At 72.0% G+C, this 9,671-nt stretch overlaps 2 protein-coding genes across 13 annotated transcripts; one reads left to right on the top strand and one right to left on the bottom strand.

Moving 5' to 3' along the window:
- The first annotated feature begins 395 nt into the window (after positions 1–395).
- On the top strand, positions 396–4,042 carry DBNDD1 (dysbindin domain containing 1). 6 transcript variants are annotated; one of them, XM_049804359.1, is made up of 5 exons: positions 396–575; positions 1,764–1,880; positions 2,805–2,951; positions 3,293–3,433; positions 3,503–4,042. In XM_049804359.1, the coding sequence occupies exons 2-5, from the start codon at positions 1,832–1,834 to the stop codon at positions 3,661–3,663; spliced, it is 498 nt and encodes a 165-aa protein (XP_049660316.1). In that variant the 5' UTR covers positions 396–575; positions 1,764–1,831; the 3' UTR covers positions 3,664–4,042. The 6 variants fall into 6 exon arrangements, with proteins under 6 accessions (XP_049660316.1, XP_049660315.1, XP_049660312.1 ...); XM_049804358.1 differs by having other exon boundaries at positions 2,790–2,951; XM_049804355.1 differs by having other exon boundaries at positions 396–571; positions 2,790–2,951; positions 3,293–4,042.
- A 369-nt stretch (positions 4,043–4,411) lies between these two features.
- DEF8 (differentially expressed in FDCP 8 homolog) lies at positions 4,412–8,914 on the bottom strand. 7 transcript variants are annotated; one of them, XM_049804346.1, is made up of 12 exons: positions 8,896–8,914; positions 8,202–8,321; positions 7,971–8,053; positions 7,712–7,861; positions 7,483–7,624; positions 7,236–7,400; positions 6,728–6,855; positions 6,095–6,208; positions 5,731–5,811; positions 5,494–5,634; positions 5,271–5,380; positions 4,412–5,135 (listed from the first exon to the last, which is right to left on the bottom strand). In XM_049804346.1, exons 2-12 carry the CDS (start codon positions 8,308–8,310, stop codon positions 5,033–5,035), a joined length of 1,326 nt encoding a protein of 441 aa, XP_049660303.1. In that variant the 5' UTR covers positions 8,311–8,321; positions 8,896–8,914; the 3' UTR covers positions 4,412–5,032. The 7 variants fall into 7 exon arrangements, 5 of the variants coding, with proteins under 5 accessions (XP_049660303.1, XP_049660301.1, XP_049660304.1 ...); XM_049804344.1 differs by lacking the exon at positions 8,896–8,914 and adding an exon at positions 8,858–8,890; XM_049804347.1 differs by lacking the exon at positions 8,896–8,914 and adding an exon at positions 8,858–8,890 and having other exon boundaries at positions 5,494–5,583.
- Between the last annotated feature and the right edge of the window lie 757 nt (positions 8,915–9,671).

The raw sequence follows: 9,671 nt of genomic DNA, 5'->3' as shown, positions 1-9,671 counted from the left end.
GACGGACCGGGCCTGGGAGGGGGGTGTCCTCGCTATTCCCGGGCCCGCAACCCCTCTGCACCCCCCCGGGATCACCGCTGCGCCCCGTGCCACGGGTCGCCCCGGCATCCCCGGCCCCGGCAGCTGGTGTCCCCCCGCCGCCCCGGCTCCCCTCCACGACCCTGCCGCACGCCCGGGGTCCCCGCTGCACCCCCGGTTCCCCTGGTTCCCCCTCCCCCCCCCGGATCTCCTCTACATCCTGCATCTTCCCTCCTCCCCCCAACCCCGGTCTCTTACGCACCCCCGCGCCGTGCCTTCCGCCCCCCCAGGTCTTTCTCCGCACCCACCGCCCCCCCCCCCATCGCGCTGTCCCCGGTCCCCCGGGGTAGGCGGGGCCTGATCCCCAGCCCCGCCCCCAGCCCCGCCCCCAGCCCCGCCCCCGCCGCGGCGGGCAGGAGGGTGCGGGCTGCGGGCTGGCACCGGGCCCGCCCCGCCCAGCACCGGCACCGGCACCGGCACCGGCACCGGGCACCGGGCACCGGGCACCGGGCACCGACACCGGCCCATGGAGGCTCCGGGAGCGACCGGCACCGTAGGTGAGGGCGGGGGGAGTTGGCGGGGGGGCAGCGGGGAACGGACCGGTACGCCCATCACCGCGGCCCCGGGGCGGGCGGAACCGGGGCGGGCCCCGCGGGGCGGGAGTACGGGGCTGGGGGGGGGGTGCCGGGGGTGCACAAGGAGATGTAGGAGGGTGTGTGCAAGGGGGGTGTGTGCAAGGGGGTGTGTACGGGGATGCGGGGGGGGGTGTGAGCGGGGGGGGTTGAATTGGGGGTGCAGGGGGCTCTGGCTGGGGGTGCGGGGGGGTGTGTGTGCAAGGGGGGGGAGCTGGGGGGGAGCGGGAGGGTATGCATGAGGGTGCGGGGGTGCAAGGGGGGGCGCAGATGCGCATGGGGGGAGCGTGTGTGTGCCCCGGTGTGGGTACGTGTGGGGCTGTGCTGGGGGGGGGGGGCCGGCTGCAGGGGTGGGGGTCGGGGGCATGGGGGGGTGGGGGCCGGGGGGGGGACACACAGCACGGGCAGGGGGTGTCTGTGCAGGCAAGTGTGTGCAGGGGCAGTCTGGGATGGGGGTCTGGGTGTGCAGTGGGGTGCCCAGGGGGTGTGGGGGTACGGTGGGGTGCCCCGGGGGTGTGGGGGTGGACGGTGGGGTGCCCAGGTGACGTGGGGGTGCAGTGGGGTGCCGAGGGGATGTGGGGGGTGCAGTGGGGGGTGCCAGGCCAGGTACAGAGTGCCTGGGGCACGCTGAGGTGCGGGGGAGTGCCGGGCAGGGAGGTGGGTACCGGAGGACAGACACCCCCATGCAGGTGTGCCGGTGCTGGTGGAGGAGTGTGGAGGGACGGGGTGCTCAGGGACAGGGTGGTGGCCGTGCCGGTGGAGCTGGGGGGCCCCCGGTATTAGAGGGGGGCTGCGGTGGGGTCCTGCACGGTGACACGGGTGGTAGTGGGGCTCCTGTACATGCCCGTCCCTCCCGTACGTGCCCCGCACACGGCTGTGCCGCAGCCCCTGTCACGGTGGCAGCCCCGGCCGTGCCCTCCCATGGCACTGAGGGCACCGGGCCCTTCAGAGCCACGCGGGAGGACGGTGCCACCGGCCCGGGTACCGGCCAGGAGCGGGGCCGATGCCGGTGGGGTGGCAAGAGCCGGCTGCTGCCTGGCTCTGCGGTTTGACGTGAGTCAGCAGAGCGGTGTGCGGGGAGGGAGCCCTGATGCTGGCCCCGTTCCCCACCAGGCAGCCGGTGAACCCAGGCCGGAACGGGGCGGCGTGGCCGGCGGCGTGGCCGGCGGCGTGGCGTGACCATGCAGGCGGAGGCCAGAGGGGATTTCTGCGGCAGGGACCAGCACCCCGGTGGGTGGGGGCTCGGGAAGGGGGCGAGAGCAGGGTCGGGAGGCTGCTGGTGGCAGGGGACAACACGCTCCAGGCGGTGACACCGCCGTGTCACCCACCAGCGCGTGGGGTGGGATGGCAGGAGTGGGCAACCCCCGGGGAGCTCTTCCCAGCATTGGAGGGGGGTGAGGACCCCGTTTCCCGGCCGGAGGGACGTGCAGGCAGTGCGGGGTGCCCGGTCCCACCTTGCGGGGTGAGGACGCGGCAGAACCGGTGTTGGGGCAGGGGTGCGGGTGTCCTGTGGCTCCGTGTACCAGGAACAGGAATCGAACGCCCCCCGTAAAGTCCCTTTCCCCATCCCGGTTCCTTTGGGTTGGGGGGATTTCTGTCCCCTGCCCCGCCATCACCATCCTGGGGGGAAGGAGGAGATGCCTGTCCCCGTGCCATCTCATCCGGCAGCGCGGTGATGGCAGGGCCCGGTGGCATGTGGTGCCGGCTTCATCCTGCCGCAGCACTGGCCCTGAGTGGGCTGGGGGCCCACGCACGGTGGTGACCGGTGCTGCCCTGGGCACACAGGGTCTCCTGCCCACACTCAGTGCCCGGTGGGGTGCCCAGGCACGGCTGTGCCACGACCACAAGCTGTGCCATGACCACGGTCGCCTCGGCCCCACCGGCTTTTGCTGGGAGACAAACCGCCCCTTGTCTGGGCTCCGGCACAGGCCGTGCTTTTGTCTCACCGACACAAAGGGGCTGTGCAGGGCGGGGGGCACAGGGCTGCCGGCTGCCGGCATGGGGGCCTGGGGTCCTGGGTAGCTCTGCCCGTTCCCCCGGCTCCCCCCGGGGGTCCCGCTGCTCCCGTCCCCCTCAGCTGGGACACCCCGAGGGGGGTGGCGGGGCACCAAGACGGAGCTGCCGTCACCGACGCGGCAGGTGCCGGTATCGCAGAGCTCGGCAAGGAGGTGCTGGCCCCGGAGCGCCCGGCGGGGACCCCCACCCATGGGCCGGCCCACGAGACCCCCGGAGCCCCCGCAGAGGAGCAGGGCGGCATCCCCATCCCCAGCACCGGCCTGCTGCAGGTCACTGAGCGCAGACGTGAGTGCCGCCCTGCGCGGGCAGCCCTGCCTGTCCCCTGCCTGCCCCTGGGGTCCCCTGCCTGCCCTTAGCATCCCCTGCCTGTCCCCAAGGTTCCTGCCAGCCCCTGCCTGCTCCTGGGGTCCCTGCCTGTCCCTGGCATCCCCTACCTGTCCCCAAGGTCCCCTGCCAGCCCTGAGCTGGTCATTGCCCCCGCCGAGCCCCTCATCTTCCCCAGGCCCCTGAGTGCCAGACCACCACCCCACCCCCCCCCGAGGGCTCCCCCCCATTGCCTGCAGCCCATCCCCGGGGCTTCGCGCCAGGCAGCGGCCGGGTCCCCCAGCACCGCCGGCTGCCCGCAGAGCCCCTGAGCAGCGTCTCCTCGCTGGAGGTGCACTTCGACCTGCTGGACCTGACGGAGCTGACCGACATGTCGGACCAGGAGCTGGCCGAGGTCTTCGCCGACTCGGACGAAGAGAACGCGGCCGGAGAGTCGCCCAGCGGTGAGCGAGCGGGGCCGTTGTCCGTCCGTCCCAGCCGTCCGGCAGGCCTTGAGCCGTCTGTCCCCGTAGGGCTGCAGCCGCAGGCGGTGCCACGGGCCGGATACCTGCGCTCGCCCTCCTGGACCCGAGCGCGGGAGCAGGGCCGGGAGAAGAAACACCTCAGCGACCCGGAGCTGCCGCCGGGACCCCCGGACGCCTTCCTGCCCGCCGAACGGCCGCGGGAGCCCTAGGGGCCGCACCGGCCCCGAGGGGGGGACACACCGGGATGGCGGGGGGACAGACACGCACACCGGAGCCCATCCCCATCACCCTGCCGGAGGTGGGGACACACACACACTGGGGTGCAGGACTGGTATTGCAGCGGGGGCAACTGGCCCCGGGCAGAGGTGGCCCCCAGCCCCACGGAGGCAAGCCCGCTGTCCCCCCGGGCCACGGGGAAGGGGGAACGGGTCCCCCCCACCAGGACCCGGGGCTGCCCCTGGCCCCGGCTGCCGGGACTGGTGACCCAGGTGGGACACACCGTACAGCCCAGCTGGAGGGTGGCCGGTACCGGTGCCGGTGCCGACCCGCTTCTCATGTAGCAGTGCTGTGTTCCGGTAAAACCGAGCGAGCCTCCACTGCCCGCCTCTGCCCGTCTCCATCGCCACGGGGTGGGGGGGGTGGGGAAGCCCAAGAGGGGCTGCGGGGGGCACGGGAGGGGGGGATGGAGACCACCGTCACACCCACAAAACACCCATCCCCCCCAGGCACACATGACCAGGACCGGGTAGGGGAGATCCCGGGGGGGGGGGGGGCAGCCCCCATCCTGCCGCCCCCGAGCGACCGCTTGTCGTCGTGTCCCCCCTCCCCGAACCAAAGCAGGGACACGAGTGGTGGATTGCAGAAAGAGGCCTCGTTAATGCTACAGAAAACCCGGGGGGGGGGGACAGCGGCCCCGCACAGTGCCCAGCCCGGCCCCAGCCCTCCTGCAGTCCCACCCCCCCACTTTGGGGGCTCAGCCCCAGGTGCGGGGGGCGGGGGGAACCAAGTGCTTTCCCCCAGAATCAGCAGCGTTATCCCGGTAGTGTGTGTGTATGGGGGGGGGGGTGTCCCCGGCTCCTGCTTCCCGACACCCCGCCCGGGCCTTCAGCCACCCACAGAGGGGGTGAGAGAAGTTTGGGGATGACTATTGCGTCAAGTCCCGGTGCGCTCGCCTTCACCGGCAGCACCCGTCGTTCCGGCGTCGTTCCAGCTCAGCCGGAACGCTCGCCCATGCCGCATGGCTGCAGGCAGCAGAGCACCGGACCCCTGCCCTGCCTGCACCCCTGCCCGCACCCCTGCCTGCACCGCGGCCCCGAGCGGGCAACACCCCAGGCACTGACACCACGGGCAGGATTTCGCGCAGGGATGGTGGGAGCCGCTGCCAGTCATTAACCGGGTCCCGGCACCTCCCGCAGGGCTCACTCAGGTCTGGCAGCGACCCCCCCCCCAGGCCCAGGACCCCCAGCCATCCCCACGGGCAGAGGGTCCCAGCTGCCTCGCAGAGCTGGGGGCTGCTTGTGTCCATCCCAGGGCCCCGTGGCAGGTTGGGGGGGTGGCCGTGGGGTTGGGCCCCCCCACTTAGGGCTCTGCCTCGGTGCCGGAGTCCTGGAAGAGGGACTGCTTACGGAGGCTCAGCCGGGCACACCTGGGGCAGGTGGTGGAGTTGTCGTAGTAGCAGTCCCTGCGGGGAGGGGACAGCGCTGGGTCACCCCCCTGCACCAGCCCCAGTGCCACCCGTGTCTGTCCGTCCCCCCGCCACTCTGGTGCCACGTTGCCGGGCCCGGCGGGAAGCATCCATCGCCGGTGCGTGCCGTACCTGTGGAAGACAGCGGAGCAGTCGGTGCAGACCGAAGTGTGGCTGTCGAAGGGGAAGAGCACGTCACCCTCCTTGCAGAGCTCGCAGACGAAGCCTTTCGCCTGGCACCGCTGGGGCAGGAGCAGGCAAAAGGTCCCAATGGTGTCCGGCGGGGACCCTGCCAGCCCCCCCCCACACACAAGGCGCTGGCCCCACGGGAGCTGCACCGTGGGTCAGGGCTCACCTCGCAGTCCAGCTTGATGTGCTTGGCGAAAAGGGTGTGGATCTCCGTCAGGGAGCAGCTCAGGCGCCCGGCTTCGATATCGATCAGGTCCTGCAGCGAGTACATCTCGTCGTTCTCCACAAAGTGCTGCCGGTCCTGCAGCTACAGGCGGACAGCCCGTCACCGCCACCCCCCCGGTCCCAGCACCCCTGGGGTCTCCCCCCAAGTCCCGGTTCGGCCGCTCGTGTGGGGCCTGACCTGCAGCAGCAGCCGCGCCTCCATCGCCTCCTTGCAGGTGATGAAGTAGGGCTTCATCAGCAGGATGTCCTGGCGCAGCTTCTGCGGGGGGGATGGCATGGGAATGGGGACAGGACGGAGACAGGGAAAAGGGTGGTGACAGGGACAGGACGGGGATGAGATGGGGATGGTGTGGGAATGGGATGGGATGAGGAAGAGGAGATGATGGGGACAAGGTCAGGCTGGGTCAAGCTCAGCCCCGTAGCACCCTCTGCCCTGATCCCAACCTCTACGGGTACTGCTGGACCCCCATCTCCCTCCCCGCTCACCCCACTCTCCCTCCACCGTGCTGCCCCTGCCTGCCCGCCCTGCCGGCCACGCTCACCCGGATCTCCACCAGCTCCTCCACGTAGTTGAAGAGCAGCGGGTTGATCTCCCGCAGCTTCAGCACGGGCCGCGACACCATCAGCGCCAGGTACCGCATGCTGCAGCGTGACACCTGCCCACCCGACGCCGCCGTCACCCTGCGGGCACCGGGCCATCCCCACCGCCACGGACTCGGGGACCCTCGGTACTGCTGCCCCGGAATCCCATCCCCAGGGATGCAGCCCTGGGGACGCGGCCCTTCCCAAGTGACCACTACCCAGGCACACAGCCCCCCAAGTGACCTCCAACCAGGGACACGGCCCCCAGGGACCCCTGCCCAAGGACATGGCCCCCCCAGGTGACCTCTACCCAGGGACACAGCCCCCCAAGTGACCTCCAACCAGGGACATGGCCCCCAGGGACCACCATAACCAGGGACATGGCCCCCCCAGGTGACCTCCAACCAAGGACACAGCCCCCTAAGCGATCTCCAACCAGGATCATGGCTCCCAGGGACCCCCAGGACCAGCGACATGGCACCCCAAGTGACCTCCAACCAGGGACACAGCCCCTAGGCACCCCCATGACAAGGGCCACAGCCCCCCCCCGGGACCCTGGGCACCCCCAAGCCCCCACCCCGTGCCAGGGGCACCTTGCGGGGCTCGAAGTCCCAGTTGTGGATGGCGCGGGCGGGCACGACGGCCAGGTCGTTCCAGTGGCAGCTGCTGCAGTAGTAGAGGCCGGTGTAGTCGCACTGCCGGGCCTCGCTGGGCACCCCCCCTGCGGCGGCACACGCGCCGGCACAGGCGTTGGCACATGTACTGGCACCGCGCCACACCCTGCTCGCCCCACGCCACGCACCCCACCACGGGACATGTGGCAGCCCGGGGACACAGTGGGGCCACAGCATCACCTTCCCATGCGCTGTGCCCCCCCCCGCCCCCCCCCCCGAGTCCCACACCGTCTTGACCCCCCCCCCAGCTCCCCATAGCTCCCAGCCCCACACAGCCCCCAGAGCACCAACCCGCAGCTCCCCCCAGCACCACGCAGCCCCCAAAAGAGCCGAGCCCCACACATCCCCCACCCCACAGCCCCCCAGCGCTGGTCCCCAGCCCCACACACATCCCCTCCAGCCCCACGCCGCGGCGGCGCAGCCTTACGGAGGGAGACGGGGGCACGGCACTCGGCGCAGCGGTAGTCCTGGCTGTCCAGCCCGCTCTCGGGGCAGATGCTGAGCTGGTACTCAGCCTGGTGGCTGACCTTGGCCCGCACGCAAGCCTTGCTCACCAGCGGCAGGCACTTGCTGTGGCACCGGTAGTAGCAGCCTGGGATGGGGACGGACGGCCGTCAGTGCGGGGACATGGCGGGAGGGGGGACAGGGAGGGGGACGCGGGGTCCCAGGCCCACCTGTGCAGGTGTACCAGGTCTGGATGAGGCCCCAGATGATGGTGCTGCACTTGTCACACATCTGCTTCACGCTCTTGCTCTTCTCCTTGTAAAAGCGATGCTCCAGGACCACCCGGATGTTGGGCTCATCCTCATCGGGGTCCTGCGCGAGGCGGGGGCGGCATGTCAGTGCGGCTCCCCCCCGCCCCTGTGCCCATAGACACCACCACACCCCCGGTCCCGGCCCCACCTTCAGCTCCTGCAGCTTGAGGCGGAGGTGGATGAGCCGCACCACCGCGTCCTTCTGCCTCTCCGAGTGCTCGGGCAGCGCCAGGATCGCCCGCTTGCACTCCTCGATGGCCTGACGCAGCTGCTGCACGTCTGACGCCAGGATCAGGCCCTGCGGCAGCGGGAGGAAGAAGAAGAGGGTGGGCTGGCAGCCCACTACCCCCCCGCAAAACCCCAACTCCAGCCCCGTTTTCTGCTCCCCCCCCTCCAGCCCCACTCACCACGGGGCGGGAGAAGTGGTCCTCAGCCAGGCCCAGGTCCAGGGTGCCCTCGGGGTCTCCCGGGGACGGATGCGGCCGCTGGGCTGCAATGGGGGGAGTGCCACGGAGTGGGGGGGGGTGGGCTGGGACCCTTCACCAAACCCAGCCGTGGGGCAGGGCTATGGGGGGGGGTTGGGGGGGAGGGGGTTGGGGGGGTATGGGGTTTTTTTTGGGGGGGGGGTCAGCACCCACCTGGGGTGGGGGTCTCCCCGTCGGGGTGCTCCTGCTGCTGCTCGGGGGCCTTGTTGAAGGGGTTGAGGTGGGCCTGGCGGAAGCGGGCCAGCCGCTCGTCGTACGCCATCGCCGCTCGCCCTGCGGGACGCCGCCTCAGTCACCCACCGGTACCGGTACCGACACCGGCACCGTCCCCCGTGGACAAACCCGTCCCTCCGCTTCCCCCACCCACGTCCCCCACCCTGCCCCACTGCCACCACCCGCCTCGGCCCACGGTCACACCATCCTGCCACCCTACGGCCCCCCCCCCCCGGTGCAGCCGTCCCCCTCCCGCCCCCTTCTCCTCCCCCCGGTGCAGCCCCCACCGCACGTTTGCTCCCCATCGTGGGGTCCCCGCAGCCCCCCCCCACCCCCAGCTCTTGCATGGGCCTGGATGGCAGGGGCCCCCCCCCCTCACCCCTCCATTGTACAGCCCCCCCACTGCCCCGCACGCCTTATTACGGAGACCCCCCCATGCACCCCCTTATTGCGGAGACCCCCCCCCCAATGCACTCCCTTATTTCCCACCCCCCCCCGCACCCCGCCCGGCGTGGCACCCCCCGGTGCCGGTGCCGGTGCCGGTGCCGGTGCCGGTCCCCCCGCCCGCCAGGGGGCAGCGCCCCCGCCCCACTCACCGCAACGCCGCGCGCCGCCGCCCCCCCCCCCCCCCCACCTCTCCCCTCTCCTGCACTGCCGCGCCCCGCCCAGCCGCCCCGCCCCGCCTCGCCCCGCCCTACCTTACCCCGCTGCCGCCCCCTGTCGGTCGGCGGACTGCACCTCACCGCCCAGCCCTGCACCGCGCCCGGGCATGGCCGCGGCGTCCCCACCCGCGACCCCGGACAAGCCTGCACGGCCCGGCGGCTCCTCCTGCCCACCGCCCCCGCCTCCTCACCCGTGCCCCACGGCCCTCTGCCCCCGAGAACGCCAGCCCCGCAATCCCTTGTCTGCATAGCCCCCGGCCCCAGAGCCCCCAGCCCCATACCTCCCTACCCCTATAGCGCCTTGGCTCCAAAGCCCCCAGACCCACAGGTCCTTGTCCCTGCAGCCCCCAGCCCCACAGTCCCCAGCCCTATAGCACCCTGGCCCCACAGCCCCCAGCCCCATAGCCCCCAGCCCCATAGCTCTGGGCCCCGGAGCCCCCAGACCCACAGGTCCTTGCCCCTGCAGCCCCCATCCCCATATATGGCCCCCATCCCCATAGCACCTTGCCCCCACGGCCCCCAGCCCTACAGCTCTGGGCCCCAGACACCCCAACCCCATACCTCCCCACCCCCATAGCTCCCAGCCCCTTGCCCCCAGCTCCATAGCTCCCCATCCCCACGATCCCCCAGCCCCTTCCCTTGCCCCCACAGCACAGCCCCTCTCCCCACAGGGACTCCCCAGGGGGGGGCTGCAGCCCCATGGCAGCCCAGCCTGGCCCCCCACTCTGGGGTCAGCCCAGCACCCAGG

This window comes from Accipiter gentilis, chromosome 7, assembly GCF_929443795.1.
Source record: "Accipiter gentilis chromosome 7, bAccGen1.1, whole genome shotgun sequence".
NCBI classification, from domain to species: Eukaryota; Metazoa; Chordata; class Aves; order Accipitriformes; family Accipitridae; genus Astur; species Astur gentilis.
This window is presented reverse-complemented; position numbering and strand designations above follow the sequence as displayed.